General features: G+C 41.7%; 1 protein-coding gene across 3 annotated transcripts; it reads left to right on the top strand.

The window, feature by feature from the left end:
* Positions 1-690: 690 nt before the first annotated feature.
* Positions 691-17,688, top strand: CHIC1 (cysteine rich hydrophobic domain 1). Of its 3 annotated transcripts, XM_030228895.2 has the most exons (7): positions 695-1,474; positions 6,296-6,382; positions 7,782-7,836; positions 14,174-14,329; positions 15,897-15,953; positions 16,133-16,192; positions 16,874-17,688. In XM_030228895.2, exons 1-7 carry the CDS (start codon positions 1,305-1,307, stop codon positions 16,922-16,924), a joined length of 636 nt encoding a protein of 211 aa, XP_030084755.2. In that variant the 5' UTR covers positions 695-1,304; the 3' UTR covers positions 16,925-17,688. The 3 variants fall into 3 exon arrangements, with proteins under 3 accessions (XP_030084757.2, XP_030084755.2, XP_030084756.2); XM_030228896.2 differs by lacking the exon at positions 6,296-6,382 and having other exon boundaries at positions 1,262-1,474; XM_030228897.2 differs by lacking the exons at positions 6,296-6,382; positions 7,782-7,836 and having other exon boundaries at positions 691-1,448.
* The last annotated feature ends 5,519 nt before the right edge of the window (positions 17,689-23,207 follow it).

Below are 23,207 nucleotides of genomic sequence, written 5' to 3'. Positions count from 1 at the left end.
GCTACGCTAACACTAAGAAGAACCAACACCCCCCTCATAATTTCGTTTTTCATTCTTCTATTGCAATTACAAACACCAATAGTTTTTGATTACATTCCATTTGCAGTAGCTGAGTAATTAAGTGTTTATTACCTCAATAATAGCTTACACCTGTGTGCTGATGGGGGCATTCCCCTGAAGTATTCTGAGAATTATTTTCCCCAGATTTGCTGTTGCTACATGGATTTTCTTCTCTCTCACCACCCCATCACGCTGCACATAACTCATTTTCCAAACCCACCAACAAACCCCAAAACTCTGGCAAAACTCCACAACCCCCGCCCTCCCTCATCGTCACCTCAGGCGCCCTGGGGAGGGACATAGCGGGCAAAAACAGGAGGGGGAGGGCGGAAAGCGCTACCCGGCTGTTTTTATTAAAACAGTCACAGAAACACACCTGGAAAAGAGGTCCAAATAAAGGAGCATCAGCACCTGCCCCCACCTTCCCTCAGGAGCCGCCCCTCAAGCACCTGAAGGGCGGGAGAGGGCGCGAGCGCACCCGAGGGAGGCACGCGGACGAGTTACAAATGCGGTAACAAGACTACAGATATTCAGGTCCTTTATACGCCGAAGGTTCAGGGGTGATTTATTTTTGTTTGTTTGGTTTGGTTTGGGGGGTTTTTTGTTTTGGTTTTTTTTTTGGAAAGTAAATGAAAATACAGTGAGGGTTTTTTTCCCGGCTTCCCTGTAACCAGCAAATTCAAACTCCGCTCGGGAGCCGCTCGCGCCGTCTCGTGACCCTCGCGCAGCTGAGGGGCGGGAAGGGGCGCGCGCACCCATGGCGGGGGCGCCAGGAAGGAAAGGGAGGTGGGGGCAGTTATAAACTCTACTAACGATAGTAGAGATATTCCGCTCGCGTGTGCACGGAAGGCTTAGAGCGAGTCTCTGAAAATAAGTTAAGAGTTCAACGAGGTTATTCCGGCTTCGCTGTAACCACCAACGCTAACTCCTCTCAGCGCTCCCCGTGCCGGCTCGTTACCTGCCGCCCGGGAGCGGCGAGCAAGAGCGGGCGCGCACCTGAGCGGCCGCCTCCGGCCACCAACGCCGGCGGCAAGCCGCTCCCCACCGCCTCCGGAGAGCTCGCACAGGGGGTGACGCGGGGAGCCTGGCACCGGCCGCCGCACCGTGCGGCCCCGTACGCGGCCGCGCTCCCTCAGCGCTCCAGCGGGGCCGCGCTGCGCCTGCGCGCCGCCCTCCCGCCGCCGTGGCCGAAGCGCGGCCCCGCCCCCGGCGCGCGCTGCGCAGGCGCGGCGGGAGGGCCGGCGATGAGCGTCCTGCTGCCCAATATGGCGGACTTCGACACGATCTACGAGCTGGAGGAGGAGGACGAGGAGGAGCAGGATGAGCCCGAGCCCGTGGTGCGGAGCCAGGAGCTGCCCCGGCCCCGCGACGCGCCCGATCCCGTAGCGGTACGGGGCGCTGGGCACATCACCGTGTAAGGAAGGAGCGGGGGCAGCGTGAGGGGCCGGTGTGGCGGGGCGGTGGAGCCGGGCGGGAGCGCCGGGAGGGGTGAGGGCAGCGGCAGCACCGTGCCCCGGCCCTGTCGGCCCCAGGCTCCCGCCCCGCGGGGCCGAGAGCCGCAGCCCTGCGCCCCTCTCCCCTCTCTGTGAGGGGAACTTGGTGAACGTGGGTTATTTTCCGGTAGCTCGAGGAAACCCCCAGCCGTGAATGAACAGCCGGAGTTGGCTGTCGGCTGCAGAGGCTGCAGCGCAGCCCTCCCTGGTTGCTCCTCTTTATCCAAACAATTTGTTAGATTAAAAGCAAAGTCCACGCGATGCGAGGTCGAACAGCCTGTTCAGACCATCTCGCTGTGACCCTTGTGTGCCACAGCTGAGCCAGGGAGCCCCCACACTGCACTGCAGAACAGGCTCCTACCCGTGCTGTACTTTATCTGCCCCGAACTTAGTTGAGAGTTTGGTTTAGATTGAGTGTTTTCATCACTGGAACACAGCGTGAGCCAGAATGTTTGCTGCTCATTTAAACAGTTGAACAGAAGACGAGCAAGCTGTGTTTCCTTATATGTAATGTTTACTCATAGGGATTTTCTTAGTATTCCTGCTCCAGCAAGCTGAAGAATTAATAGAAGCAAGTGCATCCTTAACAAGTTGTTGGTTGTCATGTTAATTTTCAGGGCAGGGAGGGAGGTATTGAAATTTATGTATTGCAGAGACCCCCCAAGCTTGTGTTGCTTTGGCTCTGTCTTTGGATGGCATAAAATTCCCATTTCTCTCTGTAAATAGGTGCAGTGTGCTCTAAGCCCCTGCAGCAAAAGCACTGGCTTTTGCTCTCCCGACTGCCACGGGAAGTGGGGTCGGATCTGTGTCCTCATGGCAGCCTGGCTCAGGGTTGCATTGAGCTGGTGCCAGTGGGGAGTTGCTCTGCTGCACCGCAGTGCTTTTGCTGGTGCAGATGGAATTTCTTTGTGTCCTCCCCCCAAAGAGCTGCGGGCCTGAATAAAGGAGAGGTGGAACACAAGCAAGATGCTCAGAATACCAAGTACCCATCTTAGGAGCTACCTGATTTGAAGTGCTGAACTGGAAAAAAACATTACACACTCATCTGCTTTGCTTTTTGTGTGTTAGTGATGTTACTTGCAGTTCCTTCTTGGCTCCAGCATCTTTTTGGGATGGGCAGGAGCATCTCCAAGAGCTAGGGATGTCTACATCAAAAAAAGCACTCTTGTCAGGGAAGTGGAAATCCTTAGCTAGCTATGTGCCCTTGTAACCACCTGAGCTGAATCCCCATCCAACTTATTTTCCCTTTCTCCCACCCCTCTCAGTTTTCGTCCTGTAACAGGACCTTCCTGCATGGTAGGAGGCAGCTTTTATCAGCTCATGCTGTATTTGTAAATCGCCTTATACTGATAAAAACAGTTCTTGGATGTTACCAATAAAATGGAGTTAAACCCTGGACACTGGAGTACATAATCCTAACCTCCTGTTAAATGGGAACTGGTTTGCTTCCCAAAGAGGTTGTATGTTGGAACTCTGTCACTTTTTGATCACACAGAGGCTGCTGCTTTTGAAATCAGTTGGCAGAAGCAGCCTGCTCCAGTTACTGAAGGGAGAGACGTCATCCAGGAAAACCTGGGTTTGTTTGCTGAACCTGTCTGGAGTACTGCTAATGAAAATGTCTGTCCTGGCAAGTCAGACATTAATAAAAAAAGAAAACCAGTTATCTTTATAAAGCCATTGTTTTCCTTGGATTTTTGTTTCAGATGTCTCCTGTTTCTCAACTGACATTGGCCTTCTTGAATACTTTTGGTGTATAGAGAAGGGATAGTTCTCAAATTCCAGGGTCATCTGCTTCATCTTTTCATGTCCAGTTCTCTTACAAAACTCCCAAGTTGGTAGATTCAAACACTCTTACTTTCTTGCAAGAGATTTTTTATTCTTATGACCTTGTCAGTGAGCTGCTTGCTCTGGCAGAGTAACTATTCTGCAGTATCCAACAGTACTAAATATAAATTCCAAGAGTTTTCTGAGAGTATTTGGCAAGATCTTGCTTTTCCCACTTTACTTTCTCTAGCCCTTCTACCCCTGTGCGTGGTAAGAGTGACCATGTAAAGTCTATTTGTTTCATTTTAGTCAGAGAGGATGTGTGTAAAAATGGTTGGCAAAATCTATGTTCATCTTTTCCAGGATTCTTTGAAAACATTGTCATATTTATTGGTTTTGAAAGCTTTTGAATTTTAGCACAGATAAATTACTAGGTCCTAGTAAATGCCTTTTCTTCTGCAATTCCCTTTTGATGAGTTATAAACACTGTCTGCTGTTTCTCCCATAGTCAGTGTGGCTGCTTGGTGTATCCAAGTATCTCCACACAGATGTCTGTAGTGAAGACTGAGTCATGCCTAGCAAAGCAAAGGCAATAACTTCCAAAAACAGAGCAGTAAGCAAACTGTAACTTGGCTGTAGGGTTGTGCTTATCTGCTATAATTTTTCCATATCATTAAGTCCATTTGGATGGATGGTAATGAGGTAATGAAATAGCAATTAAACATATTTTTGCCATTAGTATCCAGCTTCCTGCTGAAATTTGCAGACCTCGTAGTCTGACTAAAAGTTAACTTTTGGTGTTGTATCCTGTTTTCTGTAGGAGTGCCCACAGTCCAGGTGCTGATGAAAAGTTTATTTCATCAGCTGGGGAAGAGAGGGAAGAGCCAGTTGAGATAACATTTGAGTATCATCTGCTATTTTTCCACCTTCCACAGATTAAAAACAGCAAATGACCTCAGCCTTCCACTCTTTACCAAAAACTTCATTTTCCAAAACATAATCTGTGGGTAAGGATTCTGGGATAGTTCTTTTGGCTTCACAGGAAAATGTTTGAACTGGGGAATGTTGCATGTCCAAGGAGATCAGGACTCTTGAGGAATGTCATCTTTACCCTCTAATGTTGGCCAAAGCTCAGCTGATACCTCATAAAGAGCAGTGGGGGATCTGAGCTCCACTCTTGCAGAGAGGTTAAACATAACCTGGATTAGGTGTGGGGAAAGGAGCTCTGCTCAAAGGGGGTTGGAGAGCTTCACTAAACAGGTTTAAGTTGTGCAGTCTAGTAAGGCTGATTACTATCTATAAATACAGGAGTGGGAGAACTGAGAATGAGGTGAGGTTTAAGTCAAACAAAATAAAAAGGCAAAGCACCTTGAAATATTTCTCTTCTAAATGTAACACAGTGTTTCCAAACTCTTCCTGTTTCAGTTCTGGGGACAGAAAACCTGAGCTCCTGCTTGTAAACTAATAAACGTTATCTTGTGGTACCTGTTGCAGGTGAGGTTTGCAACTGGTGGTTCAAGATGTTCATTTCAGCCTTTAACTGAGGGATTGATACATTTCTCTTATTATAGCTCCCTAGGACAAGTTGTGTTCTCACCACTCTACAGATGGGGGGAAATGAGGTGATGGGATTTGCCTGATGCCATCCATGAGAACAGGGAAAGAGGGCCAGAACTGGCAAGTGAGGTCATCCTGGTTCTGTTGCAGCCTCTAGGAAACAGTGCCTGGCTCTTAGAGGTACTTGTCATGCAGTGAGGAAAGTGCAACAAAGAACGTGGGTGACTGATCTGAATTTCTAAATGTTACACTTTGTGCAGCTTGCACTGAGGAGTCACAGAACTGGCCCAGAAATAAATCACCGCCAGCTGCTGTTCTGAATGACTTAAAGGACAGCTACTGAAATTAATGTTATTGTGATTTTTAAATATACTGAATTTTAGAAGATTTCATGGACCTGCTCATGCTGGATCACTAGTCTGTTGTAGGAAGTCTAATTAAATTAATTACCTCTTGATCAATACTTTAGATTTTAACTTCCTTGCATGGAAGGTTCTAATAACACTTCAGTACTTTCACAAAGTTGCCTGTAAAGCTGTATAACATCCTCCTTCAATCTTTTTATTTTATTTGGTTATTGAGTCATCCCTCTGCTCCATGTAACAGGAGTTAAATGTTTCTAAACCCTGTAGTAAATAATCACAGAATAGTCTGTAAAACTTCCAGAGATATTTCTGTAAAACTGTGCTAAAGACCATCAGTGACTCTGACTAAATATAGTGTTTAAAGTATAGTTAAAACATAAAGTTATATTCTTTAGCCACTCACAGGTGTCAGTGGGAGTGATGCCATTCTATAACTCAGGTTTCCTGGACATGCTGCAACTGAAGGGAGTGTTTTGGCAGCTAATAAAAATAAGTTATTTGGGGATTTTAATATGTGTCACAACATCAGCTTTGAAATTAAACCCAAAACATATTGGGATCTTGCATTCCTAATCAGATTTATTAATCAGAAAGCACAAATTTATCTTGTTTTTTATGGAAATTGGGGTGCAATGGGAATTTTCATGAGTATATTTGATCAGTGAGATAAAAGACACTACCTGTGGCTTAAGAAGTGTTTGAACTCTGAATTGTTGAAGGTCAGAGGAGGGTTCTGAGGAGCAGCTGGTACATCTTTGCTCTTTTTTTCCATTTCTTTTGCTGTATCCTAAACTGCTGCTCCTGGCCACTGTAAGAATCAGTATTGAGGACAAGATGGACCTTTGGCATGATTTAGTGGAAGAATTGGTCTGTTAGATGGGTAGAGTAAATAATTCTTGAATTTTCCAATAGTTCTTTTATTGTGTTGTCTGATTGCTGCTACTTTGTGATCATTCCAGGTTGTTCCATTGCTGATGCACAGAAAAGTCTGGGTTCCTCAAAACAAGCTTGTGAATGTGCTTTATAATTTTAGTCTTTTTTTGTTTTGTTTTTAAGACTGGAAAGACTACTTCATTGCTCTCCAAGCTTCCTTAGAACTAAATATATAACAATACAAAACCTGGAAGATTTCAGCTTGAAAAGGTACAAAATGTGGAGGCTGACTTGCCAGATTACAGAGAATGGAAATGTGCTATGTTAGTAACCTTTGTGCTTGCCTAAAATTTTACTGGTTTTACTGTTTGGGGGTTTTTGTAACATTTTACACAACTACTGCTCTTTACAAGAGACTCTAACTTAAATTATTCATCAAAGGACTGGACTGAACTTCACCAGTGTTGTTGCCAAACATTTCAGTTACTGGATTTCTAGAGCCAGCACAAGTCTTCTGTCCCGCCTCTCTCTTCTATAAGGTTGATTTGACTTTTTGTTACTTGGGAGCAATTTCCATTGTCAGTTTAGGGTATCTGGGGTATTACAGAGTGCACAGGAGTGTAAATGTGTGATCTCATCATGGGCACTGATGTCCAGGGAGGTGCTGGGACCTTTAAGGTCCCTTCCAACCCAAACTATCCCATAGTTCTGATATTTCAGCAATACTGGTGTTGGTACCAGGGACCAGTTTGGAGTATGGCAGGTGTCAGTCTGACTCAAAGCAAAGTTTGTTTCTTCAGTAACTCCTACAATACCAAATATATTTGTGCTCTTCTTTTTGACAGTGATTCTTTCAGGTATTTTGATTTTTTTTTTGAACACATATACTCGGGAGATAGTTTAGCAAAGCTGATTTGATGTACAATATATTTAACTTTCATCAAGCATATAGATTGTAGCTGAGGGCCAGCTGCTGCTGTATTTTGTTAAATTATTGAATTTAAAAGGTTCAGGAGTTTTGGAATAAGTGGTAACAGGTTTACAAGCCAAATCCAGCTCCCCGGAGCTTTCACTGCCTGTAATGAAAACCTTCTGCTCAAACCCCAAAACACTTCAATGAAGAGTAGTCACAGTGGTACCCAAAACTTAATTTTCTTGAATTTCATAGTTGTTGTAAAAGTCTCCTTTGTGTAGGCTCTTATGAGGTACCTTAACTCAGCCCAAAGGAAGTTTTTAAAACCACTTAGTTATAAATTTCTAAGATGATGATGAATGGGTTCCTTAAAACAAACTTCATCTGTTGCATGTGAAACAACTGCATGTGTAAGAAAGTAAAAGGGTTGTTGAACCTGGGATCTCATAGCTGGAGGGTTTTTTCTTACAGAAATCAAAGATTGAAACTTGCTGCCCTCCAATTGGAAAAGGATTTTTGCACTTCTGGAGGTATTGAAGTAAGGCACTGAGCTGTGTTTCTGTCTGAAATGGCTGAATGGTACAAGAGACCTTGTATTAACATAGATCAAAGCTTGTGAAATAATGCAAATGTAAGGGCAAAAGAAATTGATAGTGGCTTCTTTTTAAAGTAAAAACTCTTTTTACATTTTTTTTTATTAAGGGAAACAAAGTAAGTTAGGTGGAATATATTTTGTTTGTCTCTTTTGTTTTCAAGGTTTGGCTTGAGCAACAAGTTTGATACAGAATTTCCTTCTGTTCTGACAGGGAAGGTAAGTGTGAGATTAAACTGTTCTTTTCAATGGGAGGAGCCAGTGCATCCAGTGGTTTCTGTGTTGGATACCTGAGCATGAACCCACTAAAAACTGTTACCTGTGGCCTGTGTGACCCAGCTGCTCACTGCCCAGTCCCTCAGTGCAGCTGGGAACAAGAAGGATTTGCAGTGATTGTTGTCATTATTGACATTCCAAATGCAGCAAAGCTCAACATGGATCCGACTGTTTCCATGCAGACATGAAAGCAACACTCACTTAACCTTGCTTTTGAAATACCTGGAGTTTGTGCTCTCTCCTGGGTGAATTAAATCAGTACAAATACTAGACCTCTCTTTTGAGTATGCCTGACAAGCCTTGAGTTTGTTTAGACAAAACTCTGGAAGTGAATCTGTTTTATCTGAAGCTCTACAGAACGAAACATAGTGTTAAATCTAGAAATTAAGGAGGTTTTTAGTACATTTTCACAAATACCATTTAGTTCTGAAAATTAGTGGTGACAAGTCTCTTGCTTTCTCTGGAGTCCCGTCATCTTACTTAATGCAAGTGTAAGAAACTGTAATTTGTAGCTCTTAATTCAATCTTCACTAAATTGTTAGTTAAATAATTTTTGTAATTGTATTTTTTTAAATCTTTTAATTGCTTAATTCTTTTTCTCCTGATTTTTTTCTTCCTGCTGTTGCACTCCCTAGTGATTTGTTTTTGCTTTGATTTCTATCCCCTTCGTGTATCTATTCTAGAATTTGGGAAGAAGGAAGTTTATTTGGCTCTTTCTACTTTGTCTCATGTCATTCCATAGAGCTGCACTCCCTCTGCAGCCCCTTGCAGAGGTTGAGTCATACCAACAATCCACCAAATGCAGCTGAGTGGTTGTTCCTGCTTCTGCCAGATCCATCTGGGCTTTCTCCTCCTGCATTTTCACACCAGAGTACAGTGAATAAACCCCTTGTGCTGAGGTTGCCCAGGTGTTCTGCTAGCAGTACCCCTGAAAAGCAGGTTCTGCTTGGAGTTTTTGGGTGCTGAAAATCAGCCTGGGACTTTTAGGATCTCATTGAGCTCAGAAAGACCAATCCTACTGATTCCAGTGTGAGGGCTGCTGACAACACTTTGCATTTCACCACCTTGTCTGAGGCTTATTGTTTTCTGGAAAGCTCTTTCTGATTACTGAACAGCCACAATACTTTTTGAACAAAACAATTTTGATGTTCTTTTGCTCAAGTTGTAGTTTATTATAAATAAGCCTGTGGAAAATCCCAGGCAAGAAACATTAAAACTGAATTTAATTATATAATTTCATCCCTTTTTCTGTCTCTCTAAAATATATTTGGGTTATTAAAAATCCAACCTACAACGAAGTCTACACTTTTTAATGCCAGCATAAGTGGCTGTCACATTTTCCACTGGACTGTCCTCCTGTTGTTAAATAGACAGTGAACAAAAGCTTAATTTAAAGTTCACTTGAGTGCTTGGACTTAATTTAGCAAAGACAGAAAAGAGGAAATTCTTCTGTTGGCATTTACTCTTCTTGTCCTGTGGGTGTAATCAGTGCTGCAGGAATGGCATGGGCAGGGATTTGCTGTATGTAGGGGTGCTCCTCTGCTGAGAATCTTGATATTCTGTTGTCTTGTGGATATGAGGGGCTTTCTGAGCAAGGAAATGAATTCCCCTTTGTCAGGGGAGAAGAGCAATCAAACAAGATAGTAAACACATTTTTCTTCCTGCCTGCCACCACTGCCATGAAAGACATTAAAAACCACAGTTGTGGGTCTTTCAGTTTGTAATACTTCAGTCAATTGCAAGAAATAAAGAATCTGCTTCTTCCTCTGGTTGAGGCAGTCAATCATCTTAATCCCTATTGAAAATGAAAATTTCAGTCATTTTTTCAGTAAGTTTTTCTTCAAATATCCTTCTAAATAATTCTCAATAATCAGTATTGTAGTCAACCGAGACCCCACTTTAAGATCCTCTGTTGTTAAAATGTAATTTTTTTGCTTTTTATGAAATCAAAATTTATGAATAACAGTGACTGTTTATATTTACAAATTGGGATTAAAATGTTTACTCTGAACTTGCATTGGTCCTCAGCTCCTCTAAGACAATGTCATAGTTTATTCATATTGCCTGTGTAACATTAAGTTGAATGGCTTTGCTGTCCCCTGTGAATTATGTTAATAATAAATCCCATCTACTAATGGAGTGTAAGAGATGAAGCCATTAGATGGGCTTGATGGAGTTCTCAGTGGTACTGCTTTTCTTTGGAATAAATACAGATGTAAAAGATGTAGGTTTTTAAAGCAGGATGAAAATCCTGATCAGAGAAAACTCTGTAGCTACACCTTTCTCCCAGAAGCAAAAACTTTTGGGATTTATGCCACATTCTTTTGTTAGTAATTTCCTTAAGCTTCCTGCCCTCATCCCCTCCACATCATGATGGCAGCAAACTTGATTTTCTTTCTCTGAAATCTGGAATCCCTCTCATCCTTCACCCATTTTCCCAGTCTCCCAGTTTTTACAGAGCCTGCATAGCTGTTGTAGGTTAGCCTAGAGCTACATGCTGGTAATTACATCTTCAGTGTTTAATTGAGGCTTGATTTGTTGCTTTCCTTGGGAGAGGTGAATGTGTACATTTGAGGGTAAAGCACAGACAATAAAATAATAAAGGAAAGGAGACCCAGGTACATCAGATGTTTGGCATAGCTAATTCAGCTGGATTAATATTTGTCTTGCAGGATGAGACAGAAACTCACCTGGTTTGGAAATTCCAAGCCAGACTTCTTTTCAGAGGAACATTATACAAAAAGATTTGATTACACTTAATACAGAGGCAATATTTAACTTTTAATAATGTAATTGGACCTTGGCCTAAATTGGAATGTTGGTTAAATTTAAATTCTGTGTGCTACAGGTTTACAGGATTATTAATTCTCTTCAAAAGCTTTTAACAAAATATTCTCTATGATATGGAGCACAATAGCACCCACTGCTCCTGGTGACCAGAAAATGATGGAGGCAGTGATCCTGAAGGGGAAAAGTGGAATTTCCTGCTCTGAGATTGAAACAAAAGGGTCCTGCCCAGAGAGGAGTGTGCAGTGCAGGGCAGGGGGAGCCATAAAGTGAGGGCTGGCCATTGTGGTGCCGTTGTGCTGTGTGATTGATAGGGCTGCTGATCATGATGATTGAAGGAGGAAGATCGGGCCTGCTGGGCGTTGCTGGCTCCCTTCCTGTGTTTGGAGATCCTCTGCATCCTGTTGTAAAATATTATGACACCCCCTCCTTTCCTTTTATGTTTTTTTTGTTGTTGTTGTTTTTTCCCTCCTAAAAGGAGCTAATGTCCCTTCCCAAGGTGTACAACACAGCCAGGAGCACAGTGCTTATCTCATTCTTTTCAGGAGCCAGGCACAAACTCTCCAAAAGATTTCCAGAATTACTCAAAACCAGGCTTTCTTAGGGAGCTGTCTTTGTGCAGGAGGAGCTGTTAATTCTGTTTGTTTGAAGTACATCAGCCCTTCACATACACCTTTCAAAAGCTGTACCTGCAAGAAGGCAAGAGTTAAAATTGTGTCAGAAAATCAACAGTTCTGTGCTGACTTTCATTTGGATTCCATTTCATTCTTAGAACAGTTATTTACAGGTATTTTGTTCTTAATCACTATGTAACAATGTTTAACTGTCCCTGAGCTGTAAACTGAGCAACAAAATTGTGATTTCTTCTGTTTCTCACAACATGAGGCTTATCTTGCTGTCCAGTTCCTTTAGTTTCAGATGTGTCATTAGTGACAGAAATATTTATTGTGATTCCATTTCCTAAAGGCAGAAAAAATCCAATAGTTGGGGTTAGTCAAAGGCATCTTAAGTAATTTCATCTTATCTTGTAGCCAAGTGATTCACCTTTGCATGAAAATATTTGGTAAGTTAGCAGGTAGTGCTGCTTTCATAATACTATAGTAAGGTAAACATCAGACCAAAACTCCTGAAATGGGAATTTTCTGTTGCTTAGAGGCATCCAAAGTTGGTTTCTGGTTTAGCCATTTGGCCTGCAGGAATGACAGTACTTCAACTTTCATCTTAAAATGTAGGAACATGTTAACCTGATGTGAAGAGTGAGTCCCTTAAAAATTATCACAGGAAGAGGGAATTTCCCTGGCCTTTCTTCTTAGATCCCAATTTTTTCTGCCAGCTGTGATCTGAGAATCTGGTTGAGTTCTCTTCATGTTGAATGTTACACTGATAAAGGGTTATTCTTGTTAAGCTAAATTCTGGGCTGTGCCATTTCATTGTCTTTGGCAAGTTTGTTCAGCTGTATTTGGAGGTTGGGCTGTGTTGTTGTCAAGGTCCAGTAAACTTTGTGTCTGAAGGAAAAGGAAACATTCTCTTTTCTTAGAAAGTCTCATTGCAAAAGTATGAATGGGTTTAAGGGAAAAAACCTACTTATTTTTATATTTCACTTAAACAGAATATAAAATTCTAAAAGATCTAACAAAGGAAGTGCCATTTGTAGATATTTAAATATGAGGCCCATGGAAACTTCCTTAGGAGTTGAGAATGCCAATTAATGTAGGAATCCCAGTTTACTTTGAGGCAGTGACTGCAGCAGCTGCCTGAGGTTACTGCAAACCACCAGCCCAGATGTTCTTTCCTACAAAACACTCTCCCACGTTGAAGATGAAATGGTTTTGCTGAAGTGCATCTGGTATTTGTTATATCCCAGTACAAGATCTGGCACTGGCAAAGAAATCCATAAAACCTGGTTCCAGAGACATGCAAGTACAGGATAGTTTGCCACATTACAATAGGATCTTTTTCATTGCAGATGTCCCAGTACAAAGGATCTCAGGGGGTTTCTTTGACCATTTTCTTTTATCTTTTTTCCCCTAAACTGTCTCTTGTAAGACAGACAATTTTTTTTAGTTACTCCATTTGTAGATGTAAAACAAAACAGTCTGTTAAATGTGGGATTGGGACAAAATAATTACTTTCTATGTGTTTATTAATTCCTGCTGTAAAATAATCACAAATTATGTTCTCATGTTTTTAACTGTAGGCCTGGCTAGTGTGCAAGGCCAGCTGCCCCGACTCTGTAGTGCCTGGTGACCTGAATGGCCAGGAAACAGATGTTGCATTTATTTACTCCCTTCCCTGCAATGCTTTAAAGAATTCAGCTCAATAGGCAGAGCAGCAACATCAGGTCCTCTCCATTTCCTGCCCCTTGGCTTTGCCCCTGCTGAAAAGGATCTTTGTCATTAAATGAACTTTTGTTGGTGTTACTGCCCTTGTTTGCAGAGTCAGATGAGCAGAGCTGGGCTGGCTTGGGTGGGGGTTGTGGAGCACAGCTTTGTGTACAGACTCACACTGCGGATTTGCATGCACATGGCAAGGAGGTAGGAAAGATGGGGGTTTTAATTGTTCTGAGTTGTGCCTGCCTGGTCGAGTCTCTTGTTGGTCCTGATTTATTCTGCTTTGTGTATTTGAATGCTGGACTGCATTAGAGTTAAGGGGTCATCTTGGAGTCACTGCCTCAAATCCATGTTTGACTTGTCAGATGGAGTGACTTGGATTCTGTAGGGGATGAGGGATTTGGGGTATGTGAGTAGGTGAGAATGCAGTTATGGGAGAAAAGAGCTTCTTTCTGATACAAAATTCCACTGTGACTCTGCAGTGGCAATACAGGTATAAAATACTTATTCCTGAATTTCAAGAAGCTAGTTTTCTGTAAGTAGGCTTTATTCCTAACCCTGTACAATGAGCATTGCTCTGCCTTAAATACAATCCAGTGTATTTCTTTCCAGGCTTCCCTATTTTAGGAAGCAGCCACGAGGGAAGTTGTGGCTTCATTATGGGCCACTTCAGGAAGTTATTTGTGGACAGAGCCTTCACCCAGGCACAGTGTAGACTTAGACTGGTGTGGCTCTAATTTGGACAATATTCTTCCTTTCTGTGGTACCTATTTTTACTACAAAGCTCCCACATTCCCTTGGAAAGCAGAAATCTGTCACTGTTCCATGGTTTTGCTCAGTGTAGCCAGTGCATGTATTGCCCAGCTGTGTCCCAGTTCTGATTTTGTCTGGGCCCATTGTACTTTCAGGCCCATTTATTAATTTCTGGTGCAATAAATACAGATGAGCTGCTCATCTAAAAGATGTTTGGCTTTTGAACTCAGGTTTGTGCAGTGCACGCACCAGAAATGAATTTGTTGCAGGAAAATGACTTTTCATGCTCACTGAGTGACCAGTGCTTTAGAAGATGGTGTTATTTCCTCTTTCATTTTAACCTGTAGAGGCAGTTTCTGAGAAAATACACCTGTGCTGGCTCTTGCTGAAGTTGAGGCCTTCTGTTGCAGGTGGCCCCTGAGGAATTCAAGACCAGCATCAGCCGAGTGAACGCCTGCCTGAGGAAGAACCTCCCTGTCAATGTGAAGTGGCTGCTCTGTGGCTGCCTGTGCTGCTGCTGCACTCTGGGCTGCAGCCTGTGGCCTGTGGTCTGTCTTAACAAAAGAGTGAGTCCATGTTTCATCAAATTCTATGGATTTTTAAATTATTGGTAGGATTAAATAATTTTTCATAATATTTTCCCCATTTTAAAACCCTGGTTTGGTCTCCCATTCAAAAGGTTATTCCGGTTTCCATCTTAGAAAATAGAAAAAAAATTGAAATTACAGCAGATTACCAGTTGACTCAATAGTTTTAAGAATAGCTGGTCTCATCTCAGTTCAAACAGGATGGAATGTATGATACTCTAAATTTCCAGGATTCTAAGGAAGGTCTAAGAATTGGGTGTAGAACTGAACCTTCATGACTTTCAAAGACTGGAATAGTAAGACTGAAAAATCACTTCTCCTTTTCACACCCCCCATCCCTACTCCTCCACCCCCCAAATAAATATTTTTAAAATTTAAAATCTCTTTTTTGTATGCAACAGACACCATAACATTTCAGAGCTGTGCTTTATTTGCTGCATTTTACTGTTCTGTTTCTGTTAAGAACAAGTACAAATTTATTTTCTAAAGACTTCCCCCCAACAGAGTTGACCACTCCTGTTATCAGGTCCAAAGTAATAATTTTGGAAAGCACTTTAGTCAATTACCTCTGTGGTTTACATTTAGAATTGATTTATCACAGCAGTAAATATTGGAAATGCATTAATATGTTAACTCGTTGAAGTGCTCATCACTGGAACTGTATCACTAAAAAGTTACAGGACTTACTTTAGTTCATTTTAACTGCTTTTATAAATTTAATTATTGCAGAGGTTTATGCCAGAGAGATACAAAAGAAGTATTTGCAATTGTAAAGCCATTTTTAATATCCCTGTACCAGTGATGACCTAAATAAATGCCCATTAATTATATGAAATTCTCAAGGCTGCAGAGAATATGCAGCAGGTAGGGAAAATGATGGCACTTCCATGGGGGTGTGAGGGTGATAACAACCATGCAGTGATTACAATTAAATGTATACCATGCAGGATCATCACAGTTGTCTTTTTGTGACCTTCAAAATCACTGAAACTTGAGGAATTATCTGCTCTCTACAGTTGTGGAAAGAGCAGGACATGAAGGACACATTTGGTAGCCAAGGGTTGAAAATAATTTGTTGTGAAGTTTGGTGGTGAGGGCTTTTTTCAAGATCCAGATCACAATTCCCTTAGCAAAATCTGGAAATTAAATGTACAGAAATCTGTGTTTTCAGCAGAACACCTGCAGTGAGTGCAGGATTTGGCCAGGAGACTCTGTTCTGTTGGCTGTGGGAGGTAAAAACAAATTCGAAAGGATCTCTTACTAACTAAATGAACTCTGGAAAAGCCACAGGCCTAAGTTGCACTTGATCTTAGAAATTTTTCCAGTGGTTCTAAACTAACAGAAAACCCATGAGTGTTTTCCTTTTTTGGAAAAAGGGGGAGTGGGGTTGAAGTGAAAGATTTCCATGTATTTCTTCTCTGGTTCATCCTACTTTTATAAACTTAACTTACTGTAAATTCACCTTAGCCAGAAATGCAGCAGTGAGATCCTGCTGGATGAGACCAGCTGCTGAACCATTTCTGATACACTTCTGACTTCTTTCTAGACTAGAAGATCAATTCAGAAGTTATTAGAATGGGAAAATAACAGACTATATCATAAGGTAAGAAAAGAGTGCTTGGTTTTTTCAGCTTTAATATTGGCAATGAAGGATGTTACAGTCTTATCATAATTCCATACGTTATACTGATCCTAAATAATAGATCCTAATAATTCAGTAATGCTTGTTGCATTACTCATCCAAACAAAGCTGTGCTAATCCTTTGTTAATTATTTCCTTAGCTTGGTTTGCACTGGAAGCTGAGTAAAAGGAAATGTGAAACTAGCAATATGATGGAATATGTGAGTATTGCTTGTTACTTATTCAACAGAACTATGATTTAATAGAGAAAATCCTTCACTTAGTGACCCTGTGCAAAAAGATCTCCCAGACAAATGTGCAGTTTGATCTGTAATTTGGACTGAAGGAGACCCACTGGGACTTTCTGCATTGGAGTGATTCCCACACCAGCACCAGTCCATAGTTCCTTAACACTTACCACCTTTTCCAGTGGTGTTCATAACCCCTTTGATTCAAATAATTTTGCAGAAATACTGCATCTTTAATGTGTTTTTTGGTTGCACCTCTTCTTTTGTGTTTTTGTTTTTGGTTTGTTTTGGTGGGTTTTTTTTCTTCCAGCTCTAAATTTCACATGGTTGTAAACTAGACAGACCTTGAAGGAAAGCAGAATTTCAAGTATTTCTGTGGTTCTACCACTCCCCTATCCCCTTTAACATGTAGCTGTGAAGATTGTGTAGGCTTTAGGGAAAGAGATCACCCCTAAAAAAGCCAAGCACCCAGAATCCCTCTATTTCAGAATGACTGCAATCTCTGCTTTGTTACCCTGGGGAACATTCCCTCCTCACTGACTATCTCAGATATATTTAGTCTTATGAATTAGCTAATGTTCATGGGAATTGTGCTGAAGCTTTGAACTGTTTGGTTATTGTCTTCTGTTCTTGTCTTTTTCCCTTCTTCAACAGGTAATATTAATAGAGTTCTTACCAAAATATCCCATATTTCGACCTGACTGAGGAACAACATTGGTCTTTCATGTTACCTGTCATTTTCTACCCTTAGTGCCTTGTAGATGATTTTGGAAAGAAGATGGTCTGCTTTGCTGTGACTTAAAAATGTTCTTCAGTAGAAATCTTCCTCGCTGTTACTTTCTTTTGTTAAGAAGAGAACAATTTGCACATTTTCTTATGTTAAACGAGGCTTCTATGTTGCACTCTGAATTTTTAACATTACCAATAACTGATAGAGTTGCCACTAGGGATCTTAACATCAGTGCTGCTTAAACTTGTTCTGAGCATGCTGCCTTATTAATTTCTCTCTTTGCTGTCCTCCAATGTGCATCCTAAAGCTGTGTCATCCTATATTTCATCCTAAGTGTTGCAATCCTAGAAACCCTCAGTAGGAATGTCCAGGTAAACTCCAGTAGTAATGATTTTAGTAGAACCTGCTTGCATAGGACTTGCAATCAACAGCACTGGTTTTGTCCTGCACTTTGCAAAATCATCATTTACATTTAAGGGGTCCTTTAGTTTACCCACTATGGATTTGTAAATATTGACTCTTTGCATAATGTAAAGTGTGGTATGCCAAGGTTTACAGAATGTATTATAGCTCTTATTCTATTGCCAACAGTCCCCAGCATCTGTTCCATGTGCTCGTTCCCCTGGGATTGTACAGCCCCACCCACACTGCTTTTATGGGAAAGCCATAAAGAGTTTGTACATATGTCAGATGTGTAGGGCTCAGTTGCACTTTGTTTAGTAAATGGATGAAAAATGCATAGCATTTCTGTCTTCATTTTGAAAAGTGTTTCAGGTGGTGTTTGCAGCACCTGAAATACAAAGCTGAAATCTTCACCTCTGCAAAAGCTGCATTTGTGGGGAAGATGGCAGCTGCTATTAACAAAGTACCCTGAAGTCTCTTTTGAAGTGAGGAATATATACAGATGTTAAGTTCTATTTTGTTTTGAAGTCTGGAGAAATTACCCTCGAATTGGAGATCTTCGTTACAGAAGAGAAAAATGAGGAACAGCCAAATCCAAGCTGAAGCAGCACCTTTGCTACTGGTGTGGTTGCACTTCAGTATTTTCACAGTTAAGTGACATGAAGTCCCTTCCAGTGGAAAGAGGTTTTATCTCAGTCAAAGTGGAGTTTCCAAACATGCTGAGGGGAGGAAGTGCAGCAGTTGAAAGGGCTCCTGAATATGTTTTGGCAGTCAGGCACTGTCTGGAGAGCCAGGAAAGCCTTGTGGAATTCAGTATTATTTTGGATTCTTCCCCGTTTGCCTGATCTCAGGAAGGGAAGTCATTGTAGAAAAACTTCCTCTAATGGCTGATCTAAGCAAGAGCACTTGATAAAAGAAAGCAAATGGAAATCGTTGCAAGTTCCCTGCCTTTCCTAACTAGAAATAACAAAGCCCAGCAGATAACTGAGCATCTGCAAGTTGTGGTGGATTTCATTATCGGTGTCCAGGCATTTCTTTGCAGCATCTTGACTCCCTGCAACATCATCCCAAGTTACTTTTTAGTTTCAGGGTGACTTGGGGTTTCCTCTGAATGTATTTGCATCTCTCCAGTTTGCAATATGCTATTAAAATACAGTATTTGTAAGACCATTGCATCTAATACCTGTAGTAGGTCAGATTCCTTGTACACAGTGTTTACAGAAGGCCAGTTTTATGCAAGTTGTTACTCAAAGGGAAGTTTGTGCTGTTTCCTGTCCCAGACTGATGGTGCAGAGTTTGAAATCTGCACGTTTCATGCAGAAACTTTGTTTGACTGGTAGATTGGTGACAACTAAATGTGTAATTGCATTTGTAACATGAATAAAAACCTCCTGTGTTGTTTGAAATTATCATTAGCTACACCTTGCAACTCAGATTTCCATTGCAGAACCAAGCAAAGTGTTGTCTCCAATTTATTTCTTTTTTTGGGGGATGAGTGTTAACTGGAAGCAGAGAAAATAATGGCAGAAGAGGCAGAGTAAACCAAAACTGAAATGGCACACTTGGTTCTTTCTTTGGGTCTCACTGACAAATGAGTTTCTGGAGTAATTAACAGAACAATGGATGTTTCTTACTGTTCTGCCAGAAGTTTGTTGTGCAGAATACTCAAGAAATCTCAGCCAGTTCTGATTTTCTTCTTCACGCAACTCTGTTTTCTCCCTGTGCTTGCCCAAAGGGGAGAACAGGCCCTTCCCATGGAACCACAGAATGGGTTGGGTGGAAGGGACCCTAAAGCTCCTCTCATTCCACCCCCACCTTCCACTAGCCCAGGTTGCTCAGAGCTCCATCCAAACTGGCCTTGAACACTTAAGCACATAATATTAATTTGTTAAGTTTACATTTGAAGTACATTTAATATGTCCTTAATTATTACCTGTGCAGTCTTTGAACCATGAATGGGTCTCGTCTTTGTGTTTTAATTGACATTTAATTATGTGGCCATAACATAAAGAACCAGAGCCAAACCTGTCATTTACAGTAAGCTCCACGTTTTAATAAGCAGATAAATTTGCATTAAAATTCAAAACCAGCAGCAGTATTATATTTGCATGTGAAAGACACAGGATTCATAGCTCACTGGAAGGTGAAGGCAGCTGGTAGTACTGCTGTGAACTCTACACAGGTTCTTATTGCTTGGGCTGTCCTTTAAAATACCAAACCAGCATAGGTAATTCTGTCTCCCAAGACTGGAAATCTCATTTTTGACAGTAAATGATCAGCATGAGTTGGTGAAGTGTTCATGGAAGGTATCAGTCAGAATTTGTAGCAATGTAACAGATTAATGTCAGCAGAGTGAGTGGAAGTGGTAAAGAAAGTGCCTTGACTGGTTCCAACACCATTGTGCAGAGAAGGAGAAAAGGGAGCTAACTGGTCCCTCTCAGGAGTGGGAGTTTGCAGCAGATTTTTAAAAGCAGCTACTGTCTACCAAATCAGTGTTCATTTCTTCACAACAACATGTTGACACTAATTTTGTTTAGATTTTGTCCAGGAAATCTTTGGGTTTGTATCTGGAGAGTACTGAAGGAGTACAGAACCCTGGCAGAGCATCAAAGCTCCTTCTTAGTGATTCCCCACCTGCCCAAAGGTGTTTTCCCAGAGGTGGAACACAGAAGTGTTCAAACACTCACACCCAAGTCTAGGGAGTATGGTTCAGTTGCAAATGGGGGACTTTTAAACAGAGAAAAAAATTATTAAATCTAGTGTGGTTTTAATAAAAAAAAATACAAAATCCTATGCTTTTCTTGATAGGTACAAAACTCCATATGCAAAACCATAAATTGATGTTTATTATTGTCCCACTGACAGTTTACTACATTTTCTTGTCAACACACTACCATTGGAGCAATAAAAATGTCAAGCTATTAACATTCACCATCAATTATTTATCACTTTAGTAAGCAATGTTATGTGATTCTTCTGCCATTCTTTTGTTTTCTGCTTTTGGTGTTCTTACAGTGTTGTAACATACTTGTATTGCTTCTGAAAAGTGGTTTTGTTTAAGCTGAAACTGTGTTCTTAACACTTTTATTCTGTTTACAAGTGAACAGCCACTTTTTTAACAGGACCTCACGTCTGGAGAGTTTTCTCTCTATTTTTTATTTTAAATGAAAATAAAATTCTAACTGAGCTTGCTTTCTATAATTTACTGCACTGGCTTGTGCCATTAAAAGAAGCTGGAAGTCAGACATGCTTCATCACTTTGAGACATTTTTCTTTAATTAAATTGAAAGATGAAAACCTCGAGTAGTGCAATGTGTTTATGGGAAAAAAACCCTGAAATTTTCTGTGTCTTTCCCTGTTGAGGTGTTTTAGTGGGATGGCAGCAGTGGTGGGGTGTGTCTAAATGAGACACACCTGCCACAGCCAGGCCAGGGCCTTGGCTCGTTCAAACAACAAGGCTTGGAAAGCTTAGGAGGGATTTCCAAAGATGAAAACTGCAGAATTACCATCAACCTGATTTTCCTGGTGATCCTCCTTCCTGCCAGGACAATGGTGGGGTCCCCATCCCTGGAAGGGTTGGAAAACATGTGGATGTGGCCCTGGAGGCTGTGGTTTAGTGGTGACCAGGGTGGTGCTGCTGGTTGATGGTTGCACTCGGTAATCTCCAAAGTCTTTGCCAGCCTTAACAATTCCATTATTTGTTGGTGGGCTCACAGACCCTCCCTGGTAAGGGAGGAAGGAATCCCTCCCTGCAGCATTCCTCTCCAAAAGCAGATGTTTCCTCACACCTCCCAGGGAGCCAGCCTGAGCAGGGGCAGTGTGTGAGGGTGAACAAATCCTGGCTCCCAGAGGGGTTTGTGCCCAGCACAACGCAGCCCTTTGTGTGTGTGACCAGCCTGGCTTTGGAGCTGTGAAAGCAGGACTTAAACCTAAAGCCTTTGGCTCATCCCTGAGGGAAAAGCACGCATTCCTGAAAGGGGCTCGTGCAATGTTTTTGTTGGAAGTTGTTCTGGGCAAACCCAGGGCTGCTGGAGCATGGAGCTGATCCTGGATGTTGGCTGAGAAAGCAGGGAATGTTTCTGGCATGTTCGGCTAAAAGGAGGATGAGGGGCTGAGTCAGGAGTTAATCCCCTGGGGGCTTTAGGAGATGTAATTGCCCAGACTTAGCAGCAAAGGCCTGTGTTAGGGATATTTGGGATTTGGCCCTGACTCTGTTGGAAGGCAGTCTCAGACCTGTTGGTAGAGCAGCTTGCTGTGGTGTCTGTGCCAGTGTATTTATAATGCTGTGTCTGTCATCGCTTGAACTCTTCTAGCTGAGTTTATTTTTTCTAGTGAAGCTTAGAGAGACTTCAACCCTTCACTTCTTAGACCAAATTAAATGTTAGCCTCCTCTCAAAAGCAAAGTTCTGTTTCTGTTCATCCTGCATTTATTTGAATTAATTTTCCTTGAATAGGAGTGACCAGGAACAGTATTCCAGTTAGTGCTTATGGCCAAGGCACCAGGTATTTATTGTTGATAGTTCTCTCTCTTGTGTGAAAAGAATGTCATCCATTAAATTTAAAGGGTCACATTTGTCTCCTTAGTGGCTGTATTGTATTTCTGATCCATAGCTGTTCTGTGATAAATCTGGGGCTATTTCTCTTCAGCCACTTGTAGTTTATAGAAGTTCCCTGCAGACACTCATCAGTCCAGACTCAGCATCTGACACTTTGTACTGGTGAATCTCTCAATATTTCCATTACTGTGTCCTTCCAGTCCTCCAATTATCCTTGTATTTGTGCTCCCAGTCTTCCTGTAAAAAGTGTTTGCCACAGGCTGATTCAGTCTGCAAAATTAACACAAATGAGTTTACTAAAAAGATTAGTTCCCAGATAGATGCCTGAATTTTGCTTATGATTTCCTAAATGCCCTTTTACTTACTTAGTCCCTGACCTGCTTTAAATATTTCTGTTATTTCGACATCTGACTGAATCAGTAATTTCCGTGTTTTGGTTTATCTCGGAGATCTAATGTACCTGGACTTGGTTGATTTACATCTGGTTATTTTATAAACATGTAAACAGCAGATTTGCGTCTGGGCTAACCTGCTGAATTCTACATTTTACCTAATCACTGAATGCATTTAGGTAATGATCCTTTCAATATATTCACATTTTATTACACATTCTTTATGTAAACCTTATTACCTATAGTAGCCTTTCTTGAGCAGTAAATTAAAATTTCTGCAGGAAATAGGCTTGTATATTTGTATTCAGTGATAAACGTAACCTGAGATTTTGGCTAGAAAAGAAACCTTCACAACAGTGCTGGTCCCATGGGATAGGTAATAAAACTCTAAAGAGGAATTGCAGTAGCTCTCAGACTAATAAGAATTTAAAATTAAAAGGCAAATATTAATCAAAAGGTGATGACTGATCTGTATTTACTGTAAATTATACGCTGTGCAAGCCTGGAGGGGTAATTGAAAACTACTGGATCTCCAGTTTCTACAACAATCTCCTTGGACATTTTTGACAGTGAAGTGTCTGAACAGAGCAGCAAAAGGAATTCTGGGTTTTGCTGTAAATGGAAAAGAGCGGAGAATGGAAAGGCACTTCTGAGGCCTGTTGGTGAGCAGCACTTTCCCACCTCTGTAGAGTTAACCTCTGTAGGGTTCATCAGTGTAAGCAGGGATCTCACTGGTATAACCTGATGGGTCCATCAGTACAGCCAGGGGTCTCATCAGCTCCCGGTGATTGTTGGATGTCCAATTCCAGCTCCTACGGTGAGTATTCATTCAGCATTCCCAGTGTAGGGTCCAGCAGGGTACAAGGAGCAGGAATGCATCAGCCCCACCGGAACCGCAGGGCAGAGAG

This window comes from Serinus canaria, chromosome 4A (genome assembly GCF_022539315.1).
Source record: "Serinus canaria isolate serCan28SL12 chromosome 4A, serCan2020, whole genome shotgun sequence".
NCBI classification, from domain to species: Eukaryota; Metazoa; Chordata; class Aves; order Passeriformes; family Fringillidae; genus Serinus; species Serinus canaria.
This window is presented reverse-complemented; position numbering and strand designations above follow the sequence as displayed.